Source organism: Thyridium curvatum, assembly GCF_004353045.1.
Source record: "Thyridium curvatum strain D216 chromosome Unknown NODE_62_length_255573_cov_84.952434, whole genome shotgun sequence".
In the NCBI taxonomy this organism is placed as follows: Eukaryota; Fungi; Ascomycota; class Sordariomycetes; order Thyridiales; family Thyridiaceae; genus Thyridium; species Thyridium curvatum.
In genome coordinates this window covers 223,056-249,121 of record NW_022156817.1, presented here as the reverse complement: position 1 = coordinate 249,121, position 26,066 = coordinate 223,056, and the positions used below count along the sequence as shown (strand labels likewise).

The window sequence follows — 26,066 nt, the reverse complement described above, 5'->3', positions numbered from 1 at the left end:
TATGCCATGCCATGGAAAATGCAGAACAACCAGCGTTCCTTCGCCCCGCGCGTCCTATCCCATGAATATCCCGTGAATATCCCGCGTTCCTTCGCTTCAAATACGTCCCCGGGCCACCTGGCCAGAACCAGTCCCCAAACCCAGGAGCAGTGCCCCTATCACGAAGTGCGTGGCTTCCGCGACATGATCCGGACTATTATGATGCGGCCGAACGCTTTCCCTTCCGCGTGGTCGTCATGAGCTTCAATTCCAAGGGCCAGTAGGTCTTGCCGGTTTTGACTCCTCGGGTATTGGCCTTGGGGTCGATTTTTTGTCGGCATATAGGGCAGATCTTCTTGGAAGGGTCGATATTGAGCGATGAGTGGAGGCACTCACTGCAGAAGAGATGCCCTGCACGGAAGATTACATTAGCTGAAGGTTGGGGAGGGGACAGTCTGGGAACGGGCCCGGTACTAACCACAATATGTCACCGAAAGGGCAGTGACATCGTCCATGCAGATGACACACTGGAAGCCGCCGAGCTTAACGTTGTTATCCTCCTTGGGTTCCAGGACTGGTTTCTGCGGTATCTCCTCTATGCCTGCCAAGTCCACAATCTCGATACCGGCCTCGCAGTCGGAGTCGTCGTCGAGAGTCTCTGCGAAGATAGACGCGCTACTGGTAGCAGTCGCGGGGAGACGTTTCGTCGATATAGTCGGTCTGGCGGGCGTCCGAGATGACCGTCGCCGCTTCGCTGGATAGGTCTCGGAAGCGTCAGCGATGGACGCCTCTCGAGTGCGCTTGGCACGGGTGGAAGGCATGTTGGCTATCGGGCTGAGCGATGGCGGCGGTGAGCTACTTGTGTGGTCGAGATCGATGTGGATAGGGTTGTGTGACGCTCCGCTACTGTTGATGCCGTTGGTGGTATTTGTGGGAGTTGGTAGATCCCCTATGAGTCCCACTTCTGCCTGCCGCTGCAAGGCCCTTCTGTAGTCAGAGTGAGGGCGGAGCAGACGTGGGCTCAGCGGGGGTAGTGAAGGGGAGCTGAAGTCGTTAGTCACCAAAGCGTGCAAATAGTCGTCACTATTCGGCTCGGTTTGGCGTGGCAAGGGCAGGCCGGAGTAGTCCCAGCTGGAGTTGGACATGCGCGACAAGTCCAGGCGGTCGTTTGGTGAAAGATCGGACGGTGAGAATGCGGATATTGCGCCCGAAGACTCTGAGGGAGGGAGGCACTCTATAAAAGGATTTTGAAAGAGTGAAGGGGGCGGGTCGATGGGTGTTGGGAGTTGAGGATATTCACGGCAGAGGTTCGAGGCGGGGCCGGGCTGACAAAGATGTTGGTCGTCAATTGGCTGGCGGTTCCCGAGCAACCCAGTATTATTTGAGTCGAAGGGGAAGGGCGGGGGCAAGTGAGGGCAGTTCTCGGGCGCAAGACAGAAACAGTGATCGAGCGGTGCGAGGTTCGGCGACGGCAACTGTTGTTGGAACGAGAAATCGAGGCAAAACGGGTTGGCCCAGAGAGAGCGAGTGGTCGGCACCAGCAGAGGTTGTGCGGCGGCGGCGGTGGGGAAGGCGAGACTCGGTGTGGGCCACACCTGGCTCGGCGCCTCTTTGTTGTTTCATCGGATACCATTAATTGCCATCTCTCTACGGTTGCGCAGTGAAGCATATCGAGCATGGACTCTACTCACCAGGTTCTGACAACCCGAACCCAACAGGGACCAACTCTCCTGCCATGACACCGGGCTGCGCAACGTGCGGAGGAGTGCGCTGCGAAGCCGCGGACCAGAAGACCACGCGGAATGCAGTCGGTTTATAAGGCTGCTGGTCGGTGGCAAATAGGAACGAATTCGGCTTTACGGAGTATTTGGCTCTCTGCGAATTATGGATATTGTCCGTGATGACAATCAAAGAGCATGATGCATGGTGGGAGCTGGACCCCTTTCCGCTCAGGTCGAGCAGTTTGTGTGTGATTAATGCGATGGTCAGTTATCTGCAGTTGAGGGGAAGTCGCATCCATGGGTTTTAGTCCCCTCTGTCATCATCATGAACCTTGCCTGCCTCTCTGCGAACGTGAGCTCAAGGCCAAGTGCCTTACCATTATTACTCAGCACATGGATGGCCGCCATCCCTCCTCCACGTTGGTCGTTGTGCAGAGTAGCCTCCAGACGAACTGAGCATTGCATTCTGTATCAAAAATGACCGTGAACCTATGACCACTCCGACTACCTCATTCTGCAGGGAGGATATGTCGATTTTGCTCTTCACGTCGCTTGGAAAAGAAAGACGCTTATCATCAAGGGAGGAGTCTCCAGTTCGTGCTTGAGGGCTCCCCTCTGGACCGGATAGGCTTGCCATGTCGAAAAGAGATAGTGGAACAGGTGGTACGGCGCTACAACTGCAGGGCACTGGACCCCCTTGCCTTAGGTACTACGGGTGGATCCCCGTCACCCCTGCGAGTGTATGACGCGCCCCAGGCAGGAAGGAACCCCTTTGCCAGATTGGAACAGCGTCTTAGATTAGATTTAATGGTCCCGCCATTTGTGGTCGAGTCACGATGCCAGCTTCTGGAGCTTATTATTTCCTCGAATCTCCCACCATTCTACCCTTCGCGCACGCACATCGCAGAAAACACGTCGCCTAGCATCTCTCCTTCCAGCATGATGCGTCTGAACAGGTCGCTTACGAGGTAGAATGCTCAGACCGGTCGCCCGCCCTGCGAGGTCGACGAGCGCAACTGCGATCACGACAGCAAGCTTCGTGCGCCTCGCGAAACATCGAGCTCATCGGCCTCAACGACTATGGCTTGCATATCATGTCAGGTGGCAGTCTGCCACGGCAGACCCCCCGCCGTCTTCACCAATTGAAAATACGAAGAGTTTAGCTAGTGCGGCAGCCTTTCTCTCCTGCTTTCCTATGCGTATTCGGGACTAACCTGAGGTGGCAGTTTCGTCGCAACCACGATACAACGAGATTGGGGTGCAACAACTCAGTAAACATGTATACGACCAGGTGTTCAAAGAGCCAGGCGAGGCCCCGCCTCAAGAACTGGTCGAGCTTGCGAAGGACCATCTGCGCCGGCACGATTTGCTGGGAAAGAACACCGATAATGCCGAGCCGATCGCATTCGACCTACCCCAGCTCAAGGGTCGCACTCTCGACGAGCATTTCCACAAGCTGGGGCTTGACGCCTCCGAGCCGTTTCTAACTCACGCGAAACAATTTGCACGAGCCAGCACCCCACCCAAGCCTCGGAAATGGCTGCGGCGCAGTGGCTGGACCAAGTACTACCCAGACGGCAAGACTGAGGCAGTCGATGCGCCGGACGCTACGATGGTGTGCTTTGATACTGAGGTCATGTGGAAGGAGCACCCTTTCGCGGTCATGGCCTGCGCTGCCAGTCCGACAGCATGGTACGCCTGGCTCTCGCCTTGGTTGCTGGGAGAAACGGAGGAACAACGGCACCTCATCCCCCTCGGTGACCCGACCAGCGAGCGCATCATAGTCGGCCACAATATCGGATACGATCGAGCGCGAATTCTGGAAGAATACGATCTCAACCAGACCCGCAACTGCTATCTGGACACCATGTCGCTACATGTGGCCGTTAACGGCATGTGCTCCCAACAACGTCCCACCTGGATGAAGCACAAGAAAAACAGGGAGCTCCGCGACAAGATCGCCCAAGAGACTGCCAGCACCGAACTGGCTGGGCTTCTCAATAATCATGCATTCCGTGCCGAAGAGGAGGAGCTCTGGGTGGAACGAAGCTCTGTCAACTCCTTGAGGGACGTTGCCAAATTCCACCTCAATATCACCATCGACAAGGCTGTGCGAGATGATTTCGGGGAACTCGACCGGGATGGCGTGTTAGGGAAGTTGGACGAGTTGTTGGACTATTGCGCCGCCGACGTCGCAGTGACGCACCGCGTCTATCAGATCGTTTTTCCAAACTTTTTGGAAACTTGTCCTCATCCCGTGAGCTTTGCTGCGTTGCGCCATCTATCAACACAAATATTGCCTGTCGATAAATCCTGGGACTCATACATAGCGAACGCGGAGGCAACATATCATGAACTCTCTGATGCGGTTCAGCAGCGACTTATTGCCCTGACAGAAAAGGCCCTCGAGATCAAGGATGACCCGGAAAAGTGGCAGCAAGATCCTTGGCTGAGCCAGCTCGACTGGTCAGGCCAAGAGATCAAGATGGTGAAGGGCAAGAAGAAGAACGACCCTCCCCGTCCTGCTGCACGACAGAAGAAGCCCGGTATGCCGAAATGGTACAAGGACTTGTTCCCGAAGAACGACGCCCCTATCAACCTCACAGTGCGCACCCGGGTAGCGCCCCTGCTTCTTCGACTGGCGTGGGAGGGCAACCCGCTCTTCTGGTCAGACAAGTATGGTTGGACATTCCGTGTAGCTCGATCGGACGCAACCAGATATACAGACCAGCAAATGATACCCTGCGATTTTGGCGATACGACCGAACCTCTGGGACAGGATCACCGCCATGTCTACTACAAGTTGCCCCATAAGGATGGGCCAACTGCTCGTTGCGTCAATCCCATGGCCAAGGGCTATCTTCCATATTTTGAGAAGGGAACCCTCTCGTCCGAATACTCGTACGCTAAAGAAGCGCTTGAGATGAATGCCTCTTGTTCCTATTGGATCAGCGCACGGGACAGGATCAGGTCTCAATTGGTCGTTTATAACGAGGAGCTTCCTAGCCACCAGAAACGTGGCCGAAGGAAGGCTGATGCAGACCAGGGCTTTATTCTCCCACAGGTCATCCCTATGGGTACGATTACCAGGAGAGCAGTCGAGAACACGTGGTTGACGGCCAGCAACGCAAAGAAGAATCGTGTTGGGTCGGAGTTGAAATCAATGGTGAAAGCCCCGCCAGGCTATCGCTTTGTCGGTGCAGATGTCGACTCTGAGGAGTTGTGGATCGCGAGTGTCGTCGGCGATGCAACCTTTAAGCTCCATGGCGGGAATGCGATTGGCTTCATGACCTTGGAGGGCACGAAAGCTGCCGGCACAGACCTCCACTCCCGAACAGCCTCCATCCTCGGCATCACTCGCAATGACGCCAAAGTGTTCAATTATGGCCGGATATATGGAGCTGGCTTGAAGTTTGCGGCTCAGCTACTACGCCAGTTCAACCCCAGCATGTCTGAGAAAGAAACCCTGGCCGTGGCAACAAAGCTATATGCCGCCACCAAGGGCACAAAGACCAACAGGAAACTGCTCTATAAGCGCCCATTTTGGCGTGGAGGGACAGAGTCGTTCGTCTTCAACCGCCTGGAGGATTTCGCCGAGCAGGAACGCCCACGCACTCCTGTCCTCGGCGCTGGCATTACCGAGGCGTTGATGGGTCGCTTCATTAGCAAGGGAGGCTATTTGACGTCTCGTATCAATTGGGCTATTCAATCGTCCGGCGTGGACTACCTGCACCTCCTTATCGTCTCGATGGATTACCTCATCCGCCGATACAACATTAATGCGCGTCTGGCCATCACTGTACATGACGAGATCCGATACTTGGTCAAGGAGGAGGACAAGTACAGAGCCGCCATGGCCCTGCAGGTTGCCAACCTGTGGACGAGAGCCATGTTTGCCGAACAGGTCGGCATCAAGGACTTGCCGCAGTCGGTCGCATACTTTAGCGCTGTCGACATCGACCACGTGCTGCGGAAGGAAGTGGATATGGACTGCATCACTCCGAGCCACAAGGAAGCCATACCCCACGGCGAAAGCCTCGATATACAGACCCTTCTATCGCGAGGCGACGAGGCACGACTCGACGACTCCATCGTGCCGAATCCGGCGCACGCGCCCAATCCCGAGGCCGTGGCTTACACGCCGCGGAAGCCGGTCATGGAGTCGCTGCGAGACGAGAGCGGCGGCCAGGACCTCTCCTTCATCAAGGCCCAGATCACGGCCGACGAGAAGGAGCTGCGGGCTCTGCTGGCCGAGAAGAAGAAGGCGACCTCGCCGCCGCCGGCCAAGAAGGCCAGCGCCGCCGGCAGGAACAGTGCGATCATGTACCAGGCGCAGCCGCATCTCATCCCCACCATGAACGAGCCGATCTCGGTGTCGGACGCAATGGGCACGGTGAGGTACGGGTCGCGGTCCGGCAGTCACGCGGCGCATGGCCGGCCGCCGGCGTGGACGCACTGGCCCAAGCCCGCTGCTGGCAAGGGCGGCGGGAGGGGTGCAGCGTCGTGGAGGCTGTAGGACTAACCTCAAGGAGCGGTGCTCCTGTGAGAGCTTTTTGATTGACACCCATCCCTCCCCTTTGTCAGCTGCTGGATGTGTTGGATTATGTATATCATTTTGCTGTATTGTACCTGTAGTAGGAGTTTGGGAAGCACGCTGGCTCATCCCCGAATGGCTTATTCTAGCATGTTTTGGAGTTTAGTAGGGTATATATCTTGAACAATAATTTTATGTGCACCTCGTGGGAAGGAGTCCGTTCATGTGGTTCAAAATGTTCTAATTCAATCTACCCAGGATCCGGGCATCTTGCAAACTTTGCTAGTTCGCCCTGCCTTCCTGTCTTTCTTTGCTTGGCGCCGTGCAAACCTTGCGTCACGGAGCTGTCTAGCTTCACGTATCTCAGTATAGGAACCCCTGGTGGTATCCATGACCTGTTCCCACATTTCAAGAGTTGTCGGCCAAATGACGCCGTCAGTGGCTCGAGGAGCAAAGTCGTTCAACCTTCCTCCATTCCATGATAATATGTTCTTCCAAGACACAATGGCCACATCAAAACATTGGAACTCTTGCAGAACAAGGCCTGCTGGGCTGTCAGGATCAACCCACCATGTCCATCCAGGTCCCATAACTGATCCGTACGTCACATCGTACCTCACATGGATGAATTGTTGCAAGCGAGCATTGTCACCGTTGCCTATCAGATCCCCATCTTCCATGTAATCGGCAAACCAAGGCATAAGATGTTCCAGATAGGTTCGCTGGTCGAGACCGCACGACTCGACTATTGACAGCCACTCTTGGAAGGTCTCAGCGAATTCGAATTGGTCAAGACGCGCGCGATCATCCGAATAGACGGGTCGGTTCGTATTTTTCTGAGAAAACAGTGCGCAATATATCAAAAGGCTGCTATCCGGATGAAGTATGGTGCTGCTGAAAGGTCCGTATTTAGACATCAGTCTGAAGACGTCTGCAACGGTTCCATGTGAGGAGCTTTGACGATGGAAACCGCTACACGGATTCCCATATTTGAATAAGCATTTCCCCCAGGCGGCACATAGGTATGTTGGGAGCTCCTCATGATCACAGGAGTCTAGAGCTTCACATAGGATTGCAAGCTCATCCGGTGAATATGCCATGTCAAGCACAAGCTGCCACTCAGACAGACTGCTGATCCGGTGTTGCTTTGCAACATAGAAAGAAAATAAGTCTTTGCCTCTTCGGTACGCCACTACACCAAACGTCCGACACTTCCTAGTCATTGGGACATTCGTCAGTATCTGCCTCTAACAGTCTATGGAGTGAAATATACTGACATGCTCCAAATTTTCCCTGTACTGTCAAGTTTGGAAATAAAATCACAAATAGGTACGTTTCCGTGGGACGCAGCCAACTAAAATAGGGGTTAGACAACATACTGGGAAATATAGTGATTCAGCTACTCACATGGAGAAGGGATGCACCATATTCATTTTCGCTATACAATGACAAAGCGCCACTTGAGAGCATGTCTTGAATATGGGATAGATCTGAGCGCTTCACAGCCCTGATATACTCGAGTTGGAGGTGAGCAGGCATGATGTGAGTTACATTGCAAGCAAATGTACACGGCCTTCCAACTTCGAGATTCAGTCGGTATGGGATAATTTTGAGATACAGCTGCAGTTCGTGACGCTCATCGACGACTTGCCAGTCCTTGTCGTCAGCGATCTGCCAGCGCGTCTTGCTTGTTGTTCGATAGACGTTCATCACACTCCTCCAGAGAAAGAGTACTTCCCGTTCCGCTCGCTGTCGAATCACTGTAGTAGGTGACACATTACATTGAGCTGGCGAACAGAGTATGAGGCTTGAATTTTCCTCGCGTGGAGGATCGACGTCGGGCACTGTCTCACAGCAAGATGGTTGAGATTGGCTTGGCTGAATGGCCATACACCTTTGACGGTTTAGCTGACCCATGTTCCGCTGCCGATGTTTGGGCAGAACGTACCAAGTATGCACAAGGATGAAGTCTCTTACGTTTCCTAGACAAGATCCCAGCTCTTCCTGTGCACCATCAAACATCTTCTTTCTCAGCTGGCCTGAGAGAGCCTCAGCTACACGCTGAGACCGCGACATGCTCCCTACCCGGGACACTTCTCCATGAATCCTTTGGAGAACCCCGACGCATACTCTGAGAGAGGTTTCGATCCCATGGACGATCTCCTTTTCATACGCTTTCGCGCTCTCCTGGTCAAGGGTGTTCAAGATGAGCTGGATCTTGGTGCACATTTCTGATACTTGAGCCAGGGTTCTCTCCAACTGCCGAAACTCCCTGCTCGTTCTGTTTGACGCCTTGATTCCCACTCTGATGTTGCGAGCGAGCCGAGAAGCCTCAATAGCAAGCGATATCAGGCCTGCAACCCCGACGGTGAGAGAAAAGGGATCCATGGAATGGTGATGTGCCTAGCGAATGTGCACAAGTGGCAGTTCTGAAGATAGATCAAGACTCCTGCGATATTTGAGGGTGAAACTTCTTGAAATAATGGGAATCACACATGAAGCTGATGAAAAATCTTTTGTATGAATCGGGTTGCGGTGGGATTTTATCAGGCTCAGCCACCCCGCCATATCATCCTCTGCATGCATGCATGGACGACAAGTCAGCCTTGCGATCTGCCAGTCATTGCCAGACATGATTTGGTGCAACTTCGACCATTGGTTGGTAGACCACTTTGCCTTGGGCCATATGTCAAACAAGGTATCACATTATTGTGAGCTGACTTTCTCCGGAAACTTGAATTCTACTACACACATGTTTTGGGCATCGGATTGCATAGGGAAAGCGCAGATGGATATCATTCACACGCTGTCTCGGAAATGCCTATGAAGTGTTGCATATGGGAATTTGAGGTAGTTAGTTTGTCACGAATGCTCGCATCGTGAGCATAACTTCCTCGGTAAAAAGCCAAAGTCACCGCATACCGCCCGCGTTTTCTGACTGGCAGAATAAAACTTAATCATCTCAGGGCAACTGTTGAGCGCATATTGGGGTTTCAGGTTACGCTGAGGCCACCGCCAGGTCAGGTTGACGTGTAGTCAGTTGAGTTAACGCCTAAAAGCAACACTTCCCAATCTCTGGATATAAGCTTTCTTGAGTGTTTGAGATCGATCGCCTTGGGTTATCCGGGTATGCGGATCCAAACTAGACAACCGAGTCACAATGAGCTTATTCTAAAGGCGCCATACCACCATAGAAACCATGGCCAGAATGTGGGCAGAGAGACAATGCTTTCGGCTGCAAGGGCATGATCGTCTTCAAGGACTTACACCGGCTTGTCGTCTCATTCGCCCCTAGTGGTGCCTTTTCTAATTAGGCTAAGGTCAGCACTTTCTCCTCTTTCTCTCGCTCTTCCCCGAACCGCGCTCGCGGGGCACAACTCCAGGAAAGTGGTGGGCATCCTGCCATGTGCACCTCCAACCTACTTGTCTCTGGGCTGAAGAACTAGCTCACATATAAGGTGCGGAAAGTACAGTACCGTGATATCGGACTCTATGGCAGCATCGTGTTGAGGGGTAGCTGCCAGAGTTTCAGGATGTCGACGTGTGATGGGGGTGCACCGGAGAAGGGGCCGGCCCTTTTCGATAGACGAGGGAAGGCTTGATTGCATTGGGAGGTGCCCAGAGAAAAGTATTTAAGTCGAGGCAGATCGCCCAGGTTCTGCTGTCTGCTGTTCTCATCATCTCCAACTTTCTCCTGGAGACCAGTGAGACCATTATCTTCTCTGCTTTGTTCAAGGCAGTAGTCTTCCTTGCTTCAGTCGTCTCGGCAACTCTCTCTGCGTCTTGAACAGCTTTTCTCCATTCTTCTACGAGCCTATCCACGTCCAAGCTTGAACGGCGGTTTCATCATGCTTTCTCTATTCAAGACAGTAGCCTTCCTTGCCACGGTGGTCTCGGCAACGCTGTCTACGTCAAGCTTGAATACCGATTTGACCATCCTGATTAACAATGATCTTCAAGGTATGGAGGTTTCGAAATAAGTGTGAGAGCACCAGCTGACTGGAGAACCAGGAGCGGACAGTAAACATGCCGATTCCGGATTCATCCTCCTGAGCAAGCGCACCTTTGCCGAGGCAGTCGAGACGTGCGAGGCTCTGGGCGAGCAACTGTGGGCTCCGGAGCTGAATCTCGGGGACATCAGGCCCAACCTGGACTACTTGATATTCCAGGGGGCAACAAGTGAGTCGACGACCTTCTGGATTGGGGCTAAGGATGGCAAAGCGCGAGCAGCCACGTCGCGCGGCATGATGGCTACGATGGATCCGGACGAGCGAATGAAGGCCCTCTGCACCCATTCGGCGCCGTACTCGACAGCCGCAGTGGCCGACACGAGCGAGAAGTGGCAGCTCACGGTCACATCGAGCCACCAAGATATCACGGGCTTTCGGGACCGGCACAGTTTCCGCTTCCTCGGCGTCCGGTATGCCCCGCAGCCCGACCGCTTCGCGTACTCTGTCCCCTTCAAGGGCAATGGCAGCGCGGCTTCGGCCACGGGGTTTGCTCCTCAGTGTGTCCAGAGCGGCAGTGGCGGCTCTGAGGACTGCCTGTTTCTGAACATCTGGACGCCATACGTCCCGCGCCCGGAGAGTGCCGCCAAGAAAAACAAGCAGAAGCCTGTCATGTTCTGGATCCACGGGGGGGCCTTCACGGGCGGTACCGGAAGCGACCCGACGTTTGACGGAGGGAACCTTGCCTCCCGCGGCGCCGTTGTGGTGGTGACGATCAACTACAGGCTGAGCACGCTAGGCTTCCTGGCTCTGGATGACGGCGTGACGAAGGGCAACTACGGGCTGGCGGACCAGATAAACGCCCTGGACTGGGTGAGGGCGCACATCCAGGACTTTGGTGGCAACCCTGATAAGCTCACCGTATTTGGGCAGTCTGCGGGTGCCGGCTCAGTCCGCGCGTTGATGGCATCCCCCATGGCCGTTGGGAAATTTGCCGGGGCCATTATGCTGAGCAACCTGGGCGGGATCAACTATGGGACTACGTATTCCAAGTATTACACCATCCCGGAGGAGGTCGAGGTCGCAGCAAAGCCGATTCTCAAGGCGACCAACTGCACCGATGCCCCGTCCCAAGTCGAGTGCCTCCGCGCGGTCCCTGCCGCCACATTGGCTGAACTCGACACTGTCGCTCGGTACATCGTTGTGGACGGCAAGTACATCTTGCAGGACCAGCTGAGGATGGCCGGCCCGCGCCAGCCCTATGAGCTCATGATGGGCATCACGGCGGAGGACGGTGCTCCCTTCATCAGCTATCCCAAGACAGCGGATAGAGCCGCGTACCTCGAGGCTGCCGGCTTCCCCAACCTACCCGAACACGTGTTCCCGGTGCCCGAAGGACCCGACCCGCTCGCCAACCTGTTCAACATGAGCTCGCGCCTGGCCACGGACGGCATCTTCCGGTGCGTCGACCAGGACACGGCCTACTCCGGGCTCAAGAAGGGCAAGTTCGGCCCGGTGTACTACTACGAGTTCGACCGCACATATCAGCCGGCGGGCTGGCCCGACCTGGCGGCCTGCGAGCCTCCCAAGAGCACCTCTCACCCGCACGGCGATCCCAGCCTGCCGTACCTGCGGTGCCACTCTGGCGAGCTGTACTACGTGTTCGGCAACCTGGCGCGGCAGGGCCTGCCCGTGCGCGACGAGGCGGACCTGCCGTTCGAGCAGTTCGTCGTCGACTCGTTCTCGTCGTTCGCGCGGACGTTCAACCCGAACCCGGAGCGCGGCCTGCTGTCGGCCCGGCGGTACGAGGAGACGCTGCAAGAGATCGAGAAATACGGGCTGTGGATGCCGGCGACGCCGGACGACATGACGTTGCGGGTTCTGCAGTGGCCGACGTCACGGAGGGACTTTGGCGAGCTGGAGCAGTGCGACGCTCTGGGTCTCGGGTATGATTATTATGGCTAGGTGTTGAGGGTTCTGCCCGTTGAGAGGTTGTAGGGTCTTGGGAAGGTGCTTGGGAAGGTACTTGGGATGGGGTGGTTCCATGCTGCGAAAGAAGGAGCTATGTGCTGGTTCTGTTCTGCGACTGGAGTAGCTCTTAGTTAGCTGGTTCTGCTTCTGCGACTTGAAATAGCTCTTGGCCGGAATAAAACCTTTTGAACTCTGGAAAAGCCATGGAGAGTCATGCCTGGAGCCTTTCTAATTGTGCCGGTGTATGCTCTTGGATGTATCCGCCCCTGGATCCAGGTCTATGTGTGGGGGATGTAAAGAGGCCGCAATAAAGGGGCAATGTCATTCCTGTCTTGCATGAGTCCATCTTTTGGTTGTGCACACTGTTGAATAGATTCAAATGACTGCTGCAGGATGCAAATAGCACGGCTGGCAAGGCATTGACAGACAATGACCGGAGGGCGGACCCGCTTAGCAGCACCTCTTCACGACAACCAGTCGCCAGCACCTGTAGATAGCAGCAGCTTCTAGCTGAAAAGGGCACACAGTGGGCTTCATCACGATCTGAGAGTGAGATGTTGTGAAAGAGATATCCTCAGAGCTTCATTGTCATTTGCAAAGATACCAACCTCGTAGCTCGAGTCAAAGAGCACGCCCTGCCCAGCGAGTACCCCGACCATTGCCATCACTTGTAAGATACTGACACCCCTTTTGCCCTTGATATTTCGAGTCCAACTTGAAGAAAGCGGTTACTCCACAGCGAAGACCAAAGAAGAGGCATTATTGACAGCATCACCAGACCCCGACTTCGCCAACGAACAAGATGGCTTCGATGGCCACCCCGACCGGCACCGCCATTTATACCAGCGAGGTGTTCATCACCCCCGAGCACGCCCAGGCCGTCGCCAAAGCGGTCGTCAAAGCCGGCAGGCGCACCGCCCGCGCCCTGAAGGAGGGCTGCCGCCGAGCCCGGCAGGCCTTGCGCCACCTGCCGAGCAAGACCGAGGCCCGTCTCCGAAACGCGCGCAACGACCGGTTCCCGCCGAGCGGCCAGCCGGCGGCCAGGGGCCTGATCGACGGGGCCATGGCCGAGGGCGCCAAGCCCCGGCTTCCGCTGGAGAGCCGGCCGAGGGGCAACCTCGTCACCATCCAGGGCGGCCGAGACAACGTCCCGGGCCTCAGGGGCAACGAGAAGGCCCCGCCCGCGGAGGGCGCCATCGTGGTCCGCCAGGACGTGGTTGTGTCCTCGAACCCGATGCCGCAAGGCGCAGCGCCGTCGCCGGCCTGGATCCAGGCGCGTCAGCAGGCCTCTGACCCGGCCTGGACGTCGCGCTGGTCCGCCGCGTCGTCTTCGGAAGAGGGAGCGGAGGAGGAGCCGTCCCGTCTCTCTGTGGTCTGGAACGCCGCTCTGGAGGGCCTCGGCGCCATGGTGCCTGCTGCTGGCGTGCGCCAGAGGTGAAAAGGCCAAGACGACCGAAGAGGGAAGGCACATATCTGGAGCCGCAACTTGGGCTTTCCAGGATGAGCAGGACCCCAAAGTGCTCTTGGAGTCACCAGGCAAATCCCGCAGGGAGGAGCTTCGGTTTGTGGAGGGTCATGGTAAAAGCAAACTTCCCCCATCCACTCCAAACACAAACAACAAACAAGCCACGATACTGACCGCGTTTTGTGTAACAGGAAAATCGAAGATAGAAAAGGAACGAGTGCCAGAAGCACCAGCATATCAATAGTGACGAGATGAGATACCCCCAAATGGAGTCAGGCACAATGCCTTGAAGCGCCTTGTCCGGAATTGAAAAGGCGGCACGGCGATACCAGAAGCCTGGGAGAAGCAATGTGCTACAATGTCTGTGAAGAGTGGGCTCTCTGCCGTCTCGAGGCTGGTCTGGCCTCGTGTGCCCAGACAAACACACAAGACACACTCTCGAGAGACCCGCCTTTAGCCAGCCCAAGCAAGCCACACCCGCGCCCAAGAGTCATGGAGTGCCGACTGTCCTGTCTGGCCTCCCAGCGATCCATCGGGCAGAAGATGCCTCACGATGCGTAGGTCATTCGGGCGCCCATCTCTTACGGAATACTGCATCGATGAAGTCATCTGTGTTCCTTGTCGGCCAAGTGGCCAATCACGACTGCGTTACCTACTCTGTCTCGACACTCGCCTTACCTGAGCGATTGACGTTCGGGATGGGCTGTTGGACAAGTGCCATTAGTAAAACCCACCGTGAAGCTAATTTACAGCCCAGCCCCCCACTTTGTGTCTCTGCCTCCCCCCCGGCGTGTCAAACAGAGACTGGTTGGCCCTGTCTCGACAGGGGAAACCCGGCGGCATGTCTCTAGCTAGCTGTCTCAATTACGAACCAGCTGTGGGCGGCGGGTGTCGGGGTTCCGAGTGCCTGCTCAGCTCGGTGTGCGATCACGACGCTGCTCCGTACGTTGCAGCAGACTCGGGCACGATGATCATGGTAGACGAAGGAGTTCCAGAGATGCGCCACGGCAAGAAAATAGTTACAAGGGGAGTCCCGTGGGTAAGTACAGTGTCGCCTGGTCTGGTGACGGGTTTCCCGGAGTCGCCAGTCGTCCGGGTTGTTGCACACTCCATCCATGTGCCATCACCTCTGGTGCATGTGCTTGAATCGTACAATGTGCTCCCCGACCACGAGCCTTGTCGAGTAGTGCCCGACCGCGCGCGATTAAAGGGGACTGCGAGCGAGAGGATGGAGAGCGACAAGGGAATGGGATCTCCATCCCCATCGCTAGGTGCGTAGATGAGTGAGATGTAGCAATTGAGACGCCAGCAACGGAGAAAAGGAAACACCGCGAGGAGCGAGCAGGAGGATGACGAGGCTTGAGGGGCCGTCGTCGATATAAGAACTGGGCGGGTGGAGTGATCTGGGCTGATCTACCGACTATCTCTCGCATGGATCAGAACTGCGCAACCCGTCTGTTCCCGTCCCCGCCCGCCTCGCCGCCTCGCCCAAAAAAAAACACCCCAATCCCAGGTAGCAGAGCCGGCACGAGCAAACGCCTCTCTCCCAAAGGGTTGCATGCAGATCCTGGTCTGTTTGTCTCGGTCTGCTCGCTGAATGTACTTGTAGCCTCTCCCGCCGGCAGCCGACTCTCCAAACATTTCTCTCCCGGTCCGATCCCCCTTGCCGATTGACTTCTTTCGGCCTCGTCTGTGCCAGCAATTCCTCATAAACGGCACCGAGTCAGTCAGTCACCAAAAGATCATTTCGCCAGTCCCTTTTCAAAGCCATTAATCGAACGTTGCGGCTGTCCCCGCTATTCCGGCCCTTCCAGCCTCTAGCATACGCATCGCATACACATCCATACATACCTTACTTACCAGACGTTTTCTGTCACTCATTCACTCACGCACTCACTCGCTCCCTCACTCGCCCATACTCGTGCTCATACATACATACATCCATGTCTGGGCGGCCCTGACCTGGCCCTTAATCCCATCCATCCATAGCCGCATCCCCGATGCTGACAGGCCCTCCCCTTCTTCCAACCCGGCGCTCCTCGTCCTCTCACCCTCCATTTCAAGCGAAGCAAGATGGATCCCTTCCCCCCTGACGCCCCGCAATCCTTGTCCAGCGGCGGCACCTCCCCAGAGCAGCCCAATGATGGCTCGGCCATGGCCGCCTCCCTGACTGGCGCCGCCTCCTCGTCGGCGAGCACCTCGCAGGCCCCAGCTGCGGCCGCCGGCCCTACTGTCCCTGCTGCATGTCTAGCCTGTGTAAGTTTGCCATCCATCCCAGATGCCTGCCGTGATGCAATGGCAATGGTCGCCGAACACCTCGTACGGCGTCCACTCTTTCGGGCTCGGCCCTGGCTGACTTGGCGCCATCTTTTCGCGGTTGTCTATTTAGCGAAGCAAGCATCTCAAATGCGACGGCTTCACGCCCTGCTCCCGCTGCACCAGCTCCAACCAGGAGTGCATCTACGTGGCGTCGCGTCGTGGCTACAAGGGCCCTAGGAGGAACACGGCCCAGAACCCCAACAAGAGACATGCCTCCTCGTCGCCGCCCTCGTCCACTGGTGTGTCCGACGCAGCGTCGTGTCCCATGATGCTCGGCGCCCCGCCCGTCTCCCTCCCGACGACCGGCTTCAATCCGGCCGTCGTCCTGCCCGGAACGCCCGCCACCACTGCCTACGCCCAGACGCCCGCGCCTCTCTCGCAGATGGCCCTCTTCCGCAATCCCTTTGGCAGCAGCATCGACCAGACCAGCATGGCCCTCGCCGCCGCGTCCACGGGCGCACCGCCGCCCCCGACCTCGAGCGTCGGTGAGCGGTGTCTTGACGCCTACTACCACTACTTCTTCTCTGCGCACCCCAACGTGCTCCCCAAGGAGCACCTCTTACGGTTCATAAAGGACCACCCGGGACGACTCGATCATCTCGTTGCGGCTATGCGATACATAGGCTCGCTATTCCTCGACGTCGGCCCGGCGCGCGCCATGTACTTTGACGAGGCTATCCGCCTTGCCTACTTACCCACCTGCCCCAAGGACGGATTCCTGGTCCAGACCTTGCTGATGCTCATTGTCGCCCTCGACGGTAGCTGCAACCAGGAGCGGGCTCGGCAGCTGCTGGGCGACTGTGAGAGGATAGCCGTAGAGATTGGTCTCAACACCCGGCATTTCGCCACCGAGCACGGCCACGGCAATCGCGTGCTGGAGGAGAGCTGGCGACGCACCTGGTGGGACCTCTTTGTCGTGGACGGCATGGTTGCCGGCGTGCACCGCATGACCAACTTTTTGCTGTTCGACGTGCCTGCCGATGTCGCCCTGCCGTGCGAGGAGCACGAGTACATCTCAGGGGTAAGACCACACACCTTTTTGCGGCTTGCAGAAACGCTTTCGTCGTTGAGCAGATTGGCTAACAGTGCTTTTCCTCGAAGGAGATACCCACCCCCATGTACATTGAGGACTTTGACGACCAGCTCTTCTCGGGCGAAGACCGCGAGTTCTCGTCGTTTGCCTACCGCGTCGCGGCGGCGCGCAACCTCGGCCGCTTCATGCGGTGCCCGCCCATCCTCTTCCCGGAGGACGAGAACCTCGCTAAGATCGAGTCTCTCCTCACGAACTGGAGGATGCACCTGCCGCAGGCCAAGAGGGACGACCTGACCAAGGGCTGCCAGCTCGACGAGATGATGTTCCAGGCCCACTTCATCACTCACGCGTAAGTTTTGCCGCTCCAAGCTGTTCTCAATAGGTGCGTGAGCGGGCACACTCAATTAACATGGTACTCTCTTTTTTTCCCCCCCAGATGCTCGATCCTCCTCCACCAGCCGCACTCGCAGCTCGACTCGTCGCCGGCGCGCAGCGTCAACTCGTGCGCGCCGCACAGCGTCGTGCCCACGGGCGACGCCTTCAACTCGCACACGCGCCACACCATCACGGCGGCCTGCGAGATCAGCAAGATGGTGACGCAGGCGGTGCCCCTGCTGTCGCACACGCACTTCTTCACCTGCGTCATCACGCTCTCGTCCATCGTGCACCTGAGCAAGTGGGCGCTCTTCTACATCCAGGACGAGGAGGACCTGCGGCAGCAGATCCGGCTCAACATCGGCGCGCTCGGCAAGCTCAGCGACGTGTGGAAGGCGGCCGGCACGGCGGCCGGCCAGGTGAAAGGCGTCGCGCAGGAGATCTACCGCGCCAAGAAGGCGCAGCAGATCAACCCGGCCTTCTGGGTCGGCTTCACCCAGGAGGAGATGATCAGCAGCCTCAACGCCGACGAGGGCATCATGGCCGAGTTCGACTCGATGCTCCAGGTCGTGCCGCAGGTGACCCAGCCGCCGACGACGCAGTAGTCTTGTTTGTTTGTTTCGTTTGTTCGGGTTGGTACCAACGTTGCCCGTTGCGGGGATGGTTTTTCTCGTTAGTGTATCTTCTCTTAGCACTCTCCTTTTTTGATTGTCCCTGGGGATTTGGGGCCGGGTGTTCGCGCGTTTTTTTTTTTTTTTTTTTTTTTTTTTTTTTTTTTTTTTCCATTCAAAATGACAGGTTCGGGGGGAGCTTATGGTTGGCCTTTGGGATTGCGAAAGCCGTGAACGGTGCAGCAAGCACCGCTTGCAAGTTTCGGCCGGGAGGGGTATATCGGGGCTGTTATCCGTTTACTTGTGACTTTTGGGGCGCGTGGTTCAAAGAGGGGGGGTTTGAGGAGTTCTACGTTTTGGATATAACTATGTTGTTTGCTGGGAATTGTCTGATTTTAAGGTCAAGATACACATTCCTCTTTGCTGTATTGCTCTGGATATCAATGAACACTTTACTTTGTCGCTCATCATCAGGCTTCCATTTCTTTTGGGATACGTGACGTGACGTGTTCACGCCTTTTACAAAGTATTATGGTACAGGGTAAGATATTTAAACCCAATCGGCGACGCTGTCGGATCCCAGCCGTGTCGGCGATGTGACTATGCAGGGAAGAGGTGCGTCGGGGGCATGCCGGCGCTTCGGCACGACTGTCTTTACAGAGCCATACTACAGTCTCCACGGCAATGTCCTTCTCTTCTCTTTTTTCTTCTTCTCTTTTTTCCCCTTTATTTTTTTAAAAAAAATAATAATCATAAGACATCCCTCATATCCTACAATCCTCTGAGTAGTACGAGTACGTTCAATCGACTCAGGCTTGATCATGGCTGGTCAAGCCGGTGGAAAGAACGGCCCGGGCGCAAAGTCGGGCAACACTGGATCAAGCTCGTCCAAGGCTGTACAGCTCCTAACAGTCAACATCCACAGTGAACAACCTGAGAGCAAGGAGGAACTCGCTGCTTGGGTGCTTGCATACCTTTATGTATTAAAGTATAATGATGTTATCGACATCATTAAGTCTAGAGATATAAGTTCTATCTTATATACACCTATTCAGATCTATACAAACTTTATAGGGTCCGATACACTACTTAGAGCTAAAGCTCTTTTACTCTAAGGGTAAATAAGTCTGTCCTGACTTAAGTATCTCTCGACAGCAGACCCTGTCAGGCCTTGCTGGTTACCTGTACTTCGATCAAGTTTCTACAGAGCCGTGCAACTCATGTGCATCCGAGCAGAGCCATGGTCCAGACATGCTATGCATTATAGGATCTGAGAACGAGTTCAATCAGGCTTGTACAAACTATCAGGCCTCGTCTCAAGCAGCCTGATGCTCATTCTATACTGGTACGTATCAGTACAACGCTGTTCAGAGCTGTACTAATAAATATCAGGTAAAGCAAAGGGCAAGGGCGTACAAGGTTCTACAGACGATGATGACGACCGTTTGAGTTTCTCTAGCATTGAGTCCGCTGCGTCCAATGTCCCAAAGAAGTGCTGGCCATGTTCGAACTCAAATTTGCAAAGGGAATCCGTGCTTGCTCTCCTGCGCAGGACACAGTGAGGAGACAGTCTGGTCACCGTTCATGTACTTGCCAGGACCTTGGATGTTGCAAGGATGGCTGAGATCCTGTAGGTGAGGAGGACTCTGGTACGAGTTATCGCGAGGGACGACTAGATCAACAGATAGCGGTTCATAGCATCCCCCCATGGATATATCCATCAAGCTCATTGGTTTTAGGTAGTGGGATAACCCTCGCGGCGAGTAGCTTCACGCTTGTTGGCCATCCTCGCATGTCCTGTATTCGAACCGTGAAAAGAAGAGCGCCGGACACCGCCGCCACTTTTAGACTAGCATTATGTTTTTTTTTGTGTAATAGAGCCGGGAGTTATAACTCATCTTGTAGTGCAAGAGGGAAGTTTACGCTAAGTATCTTCCGGACACGGGATGCCAAGTTTACGCCAAGGTCGGGGCCGGTACCGAAGATCGACATCGCCGGCCGATTTCTTAGCTCCGAAATGCTGCGGGATAATTCCGCCTTCGTGCCCGAACTCCGGTGCGGCTGAGGATTTGGGGCCTCGTCTCGTAACCTGCTTGCACAGCCGACTTCGCTTCTGAATTTCGGGTTATGTGATCCCTCCCTCAATAAAGAGTAGTCTTGGTCTCCCCCTCTCTTGACACTCTATGACTCCAAGAAGCCTAAATAGAGAGGAAAAGCATCGTCCGCCTCCGTCATGTCCGGCGTCCAAGTCGTCCCCATCCCGGCCTGCCCCAAGGGGCAACTGTGCGCCAGCGAGCGATTTTGGTACAAGCTCCCGGCCGCTCCGAATGCCGACGTCTGCTCGCGGTGCTACCATGACCACCTGAGCCAGACGCCCTTTGCGGGCTCCTTCAAGCTTGACTACGATGACTCCATGACCGGCCGGTCTTGCGACTTTAGCACCCCGCACGTGCTCGCCGTGCTCCGGCAGGCCCTCGAGCAGGGCGACTTGGCCCCTCTGCGAGACTACATCGTGCGGCGCAGCGGGATCAAGCCGTGCAAGGGCGGCGGCATCGGGGCCAAGGCCGAGGAGGGCTACACGTGGAGGCAGCTCCGGGACCCGAGCATGGCGGGCAAGTTTGCCGCCTGCGCCGCGTGCTACGAAGACTACGTCGTACCCGCCGGCTTCTCGCCGCACTTTGAGGACGCTCCCGTCGCCCAGCCGCCCGACAGCCTCTGGAGCTGCGACATCGGCTTCCCGTTCATGGTGCGGCTCACGGAGCAGTGCCGGGACTGGAAGCAGGCGCTGGCGTGGGGCCTGCACCGCCTGCAGCTGCCCGTGTGCGGCGGCATGAGCGAGGTCGACGGCGCCTCGAGGGCGTGGTACCAGCTGCGGGACCCCAATCTAAATTTACTGTGGGTGTGCGAGGCGTGCTTCCTCGACATCGCCTCCATGACCTTTGCAGACGGGCAGTTCTACCGGGTCCAGCACGCCCTGCCGCAGGGCACCAACATCACCTGCTTCGCGGGCGGCCACGTGCCGCTGCGCATCGCCCTCAACGTGGCGATGGAGAGGCGGGACTTCAACATCTTCCTCCGCGCCGCCTCGGCCATCGTGCGCAGCCCGCCCTGCCGCCCGGGCGGCTTCCAGAGCACGTGGTACTCGCTGGTCCCGCCGGCGGAGGAGGTCGACGTCTGCGCCACGTGCTACGCGGGGCTCTTCGAGGCGACGGGCTTCGGCGGCGTGCTGGCGCCCAAGCCCGTCCCGGCCGCCGAGCCGAGGGCGTGCAACATGCACGTCAGCACGCCCGGGTCCGCGGCCCTCCTCAAGCGGCTCGACGCCGCCATCGACCGGCGCGAGCCGGCCGTCTTTGTCGACTTTGCCCGGCGCTTCTCCGAGGTGCCCGGCTGCCCCGGGGCGGCCGTCGTGACGGGCCGCCGCTGGTACCGGCACGACATGTTCTCGTGCTGCCCGGCGTGCTGGCTCGAGGCGCCCATCGAGGGCACGGCGCTGGCGGGCGCCGCCTTCCCCGTGCGCGACGCCCTCGAGCCGGGCCACCTGCGGTGCGACTTCTACTCGGCCCGGGTGCGCGGCCTGTGGCGCTCGGCCTGCGCCCAGGACGACCTCCCCGGCTTCGTGGCCTTCATGGCGCGCCGCCTCGAGGTCTGGAAGCAGACGTACCCGGCGATCCAGCGCGCGCTGGCGCAGATGCGCCTCAACGCCGAGCGGCAGGCGACGCTGCTCATGAGCTCGACCATCCTCCACGGCGCCAACAACATCTCGGCGCTGGCGGGCGCGCACGGCAACTACGGCGGCGCGGGCGTCGGGTGGGGGTACGAGACGGTCGCCGGGGCGCAGGGGGCGGCGGACTGGAACCAGGCCATGGGCATGTACTCGGCCAGCGCCGGGCCGGCGGCGGTGATTGCGCAGATGACGGGGCTCTGGGAGAGCGTTGAGTGAGGGGGGGCGGGCTTGCGTTTGGCAGGCTTGGAGGATCTTCTTTCTTTTCACGTGTTGATGAGCCGCGAGCCAAGGTTAGTTTGTACTGTTTTTTTTTGTCGAGCATAGCGATGCGGATGGGAGATGTCGGAGTTGCTAGATAGGGGAAAGTCTCACTCAGCTTTCGCAAGGTAGGCAAATGGGGATCTCTTGAAGATAGCCTATTCTGTGGATCAAACAACTTCTCACAATAAAGCCGGCCAGTTCAGCTGCCGGGTCTTGAGCAAGGGTTCGAGGCGTGTCTGGGCTGGCCGGGTATTTTCGCATGCAGTGATAGTGATGGATCTCGATACCAAAGAGATGCAGCCTTAATAGAGGCCTGCACATATACATCGCCGACTCCTCCTTCGAAAAGTGATAATTCGTGATAATACAGGGTTGCATTCGGGCTCCGGGCGCCTCACCAATTGGTCCAAAATGTAAGAGGGTGCTGACCGTCCCCGAGTGGCCGGGGTCATTTGGTTGAGTAGTGGAGGCCGGCGATTCTTCAACGTCGGCGATCTGACTTCATGCACGACCATCCCGGGCGATGCACACATGCACTAAATTCTTATTTATTAAAAGATAGTCGTGCCACATATCCACCATGCAGCTGAGCTTGCCAGCATGTATGTGACAAGCCAAGCAAGCCTGCCAAAAGGATCCTGGCTGCTGACGTTGGACGTCCTACCTTGAAAGCCTTGAACGGCCATTGCAGTCCTGTCTGGCCACTCCAGCCCTGGCTAGCATCACGGTGAGACGGCGACAGCCGCGTTAGTCGATCTTGTCTTGCTCCATCACAATTCACACCGGTCTCTTTTCTGAGGTAAGTTTAAACGAGCCCGGGATGGACGATGAATCTTGGTTTCGAGCTGAGGCGGCCAAGCCATGGCCGGCGGAGTTCGATGGCTGAGCGAGGCCCTATCCGGTCCGCGCCCTCCCAGTAGGATAATTTCCATGCAGAAAAACCCGGCGTATATGCTGCTGACCACTCGCATCGTGAGAGGAGCAGCCGAGGGGCTTCTCGCACTGCAGCCCACATGAGTGTGGTTACAGGCTCCTGGAGGGAGGCCTGGCTGGCTGGCCTCCGGGGATTTGGTATAAGATCTGACACCCCTGGAATCCTCCCGATGGATGCATGAAGCATGTACGTAGATCCTACAGCAGTTTATTTGGAAACGCCCAATTTTCCAAACGCCAGTTTTCTTCTTGCTTTTGCATTTTGCATTCTTTGACATCGTTGTTGCGCGGAGATTCTACTGTATCTGTTTGTTGGCGAAGAAGCGCTTCCTTGAGAGATTACGATGGCCCCTACCAGCGTTGCCTCGAGCGTGGAAAGAAGAAGAGAGGAGAAGCCATACAACGGAAACGCGGAAACTGACGTTGAACAAGGCACCGTGGCGGACGCACACCTGCGGAACACGACAGTCCAGACCGTTACCTGGAGTGGTGTAACCGTCACCGTCAAGGATCGGGAGACCAAAGAGCCAAAGAAGATCGTCGACAATGTCGAGGGACTGGTAGAGGCCGGTACGTCTTGGGTCACACAGCAGCGAGCAACACATATTGGAATGGGCCGTGACTAACATCGTATGTTCCTGCAGGGGAGATTTGCGCCCTCATGGGGCCGTCGGGATGCGGCAAGACGACCCTCCTGAACGTCCTTGCCTCTCGTCCTACCGGAGCTCAGAATGTGGACGCCAACGTCCTCGTCAACGGGTGCAAGCCTACCCGAGCACAGTTCCGACAGATGACGTGCTTCGTGGAGCAGGAGGACGCATTGATCGGGTCCCTGACAGTAAAGGAGACACTAACCTTTGCCTCGCGGCTGGCCAGCTCCGGGTAGGTTACCCAGAGAGAACCCGCGATCCCGCCTCTGCTTCAGCCACCTGTGACTAACATGCTGTGTGAAGCTCCATATCCAAGAGGAACAGGCTGGCCCGCATTGACGCTTTGCTCGAGGCTTTCGGTCTCCGCGACCAGGCAAACACTCTGATCGGCACCGCGATCAGAAAGGGCATCAGCGGCGGCCAGAAGCGAAGGGTCGGGGTGGCGAGCCAGCTCATCACGAGCCCCAAGATTCTCTTCTTGGATGAGCCGACCAGTGGTCTCGACTCGGTCGCGAGCTTTGAGGTGATCAACTACTTGAGGACTGTGGCGAAGAGGAACAACGTAAGATGCGATGCGAGAACGATAGGCTCTTTTTCTGATGGGATCCTGACTGACGGAAACGCCTTTTTGTAGCTGATCGTCATCGCAAGCATCCATCAGCCTTCGACCTCGACGTTCAACCTCTTCGACAAGCTGTTGTTGATGTCAGCCGGCAAGACGCACTACTTTGGCCCCGTCGCCGATATCGACAGCCACTACGAGTCCATCGGCCTCCCGATCCCGCTCCATGTCAACCCAGCCGAGTACCTCCTGGAGCTGGTCAATGTCGACTTCGCGCCGCACCGTGGCGCGGCCCAGCAGAACCTGGAAGAGTTGTCCCTGGCTTGGTCTATCTCCCCGCGAGCCAAGGCTGCGACAGGCGCAATCCGGGGTGTGGAGCAGAGCGGCGCTGGGTCAGGCCTGACTGTCGAGCAAGAAAAGCGTCCTAATTCTCTGAGTCTGACAATGACCCTGCTCCATCGTTCCTTTGTCAAGAGCTACCGCGATGTGGTGGCATATGGTATTCGAATCGCCATGTACACGGGCCTAGCGATTCTCCTGGGAACCGTCTGGGTGCGGCTGTCGACAAACCAAGAGTCCATCATCCCCTTCACAAACGCCATCTGTAAGCCGATCTCTCATTACCTGGCCCCTTGAATCTAATAAGATACTGACCGGCCGGCCTCGACTATCCCAGTCTATGGCTCGGCCTTCATGTCCTTCATGGCCGTCGCCTACGTGCCCTCCTTCATCGAGGACCGCCAGCAGTACGTCAAGGAGCACCACAACGGCCTCTACGGCGCCGCCGAGCTGGTCATCTCCAACTTCCTGATCGGGCTGCCCTATCTGTTCTTCATCGCCGTGCTCTTCTCCGCCATCTCGTACTGGCTGTCCAACTTTCAGCCCACGGCGACGGCCTTCTTCACCTGGGTCATGTGGGTGTTCTTTGACCTGCTGGCCGCCGAGGGTCTCGTCGTGTTCATGACGGCGCTGTTCCCGAGCTTTGTCATCTCGTTGGCGCTTGTGGCATTTGCCAATGGGCTGTGGATGTCTGTCAACGGGTTTATGGGTATGTGGGATGGCTAATCCCTGACCTAGTAGTCCCCATGCTCTAGGTAGTTTGCTGACTTGTGCTAGTGCAACCGACGATTCTCAATGTCTTTTACAAATACGTGTTTCACTACTGGGACTACCAGAAGTATGTGTTCGAGGGCATGATGATCAACGAGTTCAGCGGCCGGACGTACAGCTGCGGGGAGTCGTGCCAGTGCATGTACCAGTCCGAGCTGGCGGACCAGTGCATGATTGCCGGCCAGGGAGTCCTCGACCAGTATGGCTACAAGACAGGCTCCTTTGGCAAGAACGTCGGCATCATGATTGCCATTATCGCGGGTTACAGAATAGCAGGATGGATCGTCTTGATGCTTAGAAAGTAGGATTGGGATAAGGGTATATTCGAGAAAGGTGCAAACAACGCACTGTATAGAGTGGTCAGGACTCCGGCAGGGTGCGTGAAGAGGAGGATGTTCGATGTACAAGGGCCAGTTTTGTAGAAATAGACATATCCAAAGACATAACAATAGACTTGTGTGTAGCACGCCCGCTACCTTGAACCGGTAGACTGCTCGGGAGGACGCTGGTATACTCACATGTACATCTGGATATCCTAATGAATATGTGGAGAGAACAGCCCTCACTTCGTACACACATGCTCGCCTTTCAAAAAACTGCCCGTGGTGAACCTACAACGCTTCGCGATCTGGCATCATTGCAAACTTCATCTTCCTGTGGACTGTCATGTTGCATGAATATAACGTGCCTTGGAAGTCAAAGTTGAAGCTTTCCAAGTCCCGGTAACAAGGACAAGGAGCCCGCGCTGATAGGGAGTCAATGCACTAGACTAGGTATGCGTAGATACCCGCTGCCGGTCTCCACAGCACTAAATTGGGCCATGATCCAGGCACTAAATCCATTAAACTTTTGGCGTTTCGCGTGTTTGGCG

The 26,066-nt window shown here is 56.5% G+C and overlaps 9 protein-coding genes across 9 annotated transcripts; 7 read left to right on the top strand and 2 right to left on the bottom strand.

The window, feature by feature from the left end:
• Positions 1-196: 196 nt before the first annotated feature.
• Positions 197-2,337, bottom strand: E0L32_009028 (uncharacterized protein; the record flags this gene model as incomplete). The annotated part of the gene is made up of 4 exons (XM_031143949.1): positions 197-390; positions 458-1,588; positions 1,671-1,854; positions 2,209-2,337. 4 exons carry the CDS (start codon positions 2,335-2,337, stop codon positions 197-199), a joined length of 1,638 nt encoding a protein of 545 aa, XP_030991548.1.
• Positions 2,338-2,794: 457 nt separating this feature from the next.
• Positions 2,795-6,216, top strand: E0L32_009027 (uncharacterized protein; the record flags this gene model as incomplete). Its single annotated transcript, XM_031143948.1, has 2 exons — positions 2,795-2,801; positions 2,927-6,216. The coding sequence occupies 2 exons, from the start codon at positions 2,795-2,797 to the stop codon at positions 6,214-6,216; spliced, it is 3,297 nt and encodes a 1,098-aa protein (XP_030991547.1).
• Positions 6,217-6,479: 263 nt separating this feature from the next.
• E0L32_009026 (uncharacterized protein) lies at positions 6,480-8,463 on the bottom strand (the record flags this gene model as incomplete). Its single annotated transcript, XM_031143947.1, has 4 exons — positions 6,480-7,070; positions 7,568-7,588; positions 7,642-7,983; positions 8,365-8,463. The coding sequence occupies 4 exons, from the start codon at positions 8,461-8,463 to the stop codon at positions 6,480-6,482; spliced, it is 1,053 nt and encodes a 350-aa protein (XP_030991546.1).
• A 1,619-nt stretch (positions 8,464-10,082) lies between these two features.
• On the top strand, positions 10,083-12,146 carry E0L32_009025 (uncharacterized protein; the record flags this gene model as incomplete). Its single annotated transcript, XM_031143946.1, has 2 exons — positions 10,083-10,194; positions 10,246-12,146. 2 exons carry the CDS (start codon positions 10,083-10,085, stop codon positions 12,144-12,146), a joined length of 2,013 nt encoding a protein of 670 aa, XP_030991545.1.
• An 808-nt stretch (positions 12,147-12,954) lies between these two features.
• Positions 12,955-13,590, top strand: E0L32_009024 (uncharacterized protein; the record flags this gene model as incomplete). The annotated part of the gene is made up of 1 exon (XM_031143944.1): positions 12,955-13,590. The coding sequence occupies one exon, from the start codon at positions 12,955-12,957 to the stop codon at positions 13,588-13,590; it is 636 nt and encodes a 211-aa protein (XP_030991544.1).
• Positions 13,591-15,690: 2,100 nt separating this feature from the next.
• Positions 15,691-17,949, top strand: E0L32_009023 (uncharacterized protein; the record flags this gene model as incomplete). Its single annotated transcript, XM_031143943.1, has 4 exons — positions 15,691-15,873; positions 16,007-16,957; positions 17,038-17,318; positions 17,406-17,949. The coding sequence occupies 4 exons, from the start codon at positions 15,691-15,693 to the stop codon at positions 17,947-17,949; spliced, it is 1,959 nt and encodes a 652-aa protein (XP_030991543.1).
• An 827-nt stretch (positions 17,950-18,776) lies between these two features.
• Positions 18,777-19,048, top strand: E0L32_009022 (uncharacterized protein; the record flags this gene model as incomplete). Its single annotated transcript, XM_031143942.1, has 2 exons — positions 18,777-18,970; positions 19,030-19,048. 2 exons carry the CDS (start codon positions 18,777-18,779, stop codon positions 19,046-19,048), a joined length of 213 nt encoding a protein of 70 aa, XP_030991542.1.
• A 1,140-nt stretch (positions 19,049-20,188) lies between these two features.
• E0L32_009021 (uncharacterized protein) lies at positions 20,189-21,895 on the top strand (the record flags this gene model as incomplete). The annotated part of the gene is made up of 1 exon (XM_031143941.1): positions 20,189-21,895. One exon carries the CDS (start codon positions 20,189-20,191, stop codon positions 21,893-21,895), a length of 1,707 nt encoding a protein of 568 aa, XP_030991541.1.
• Positions 21,896-23,217: 1,322 nt separating this feature from the next.
• On the top strand, positions 23,218-25,500 carry E0L32_009020 (uncharacterized protein; the record flags this gene model as incomplete). The annotated part of the gene is made up of 6 exons (XM_031143940.1): positions 23,218-23,443; positions 23,518-23,755; positions 23,827-24,085; positions 24,158-24,689; positions 24,762-25,133; positions 25,202-25,500. 6 exons carry the CDS (start codon positions 23,218-23,220, stop codon positions 25,498-25,500), a joined length of 1,926 nt encoding a protein of 641 aa, XP_030991540.1.
• Between the last annotated feature and the right edge of the window lie 566 nt (positions 25,501-26,066).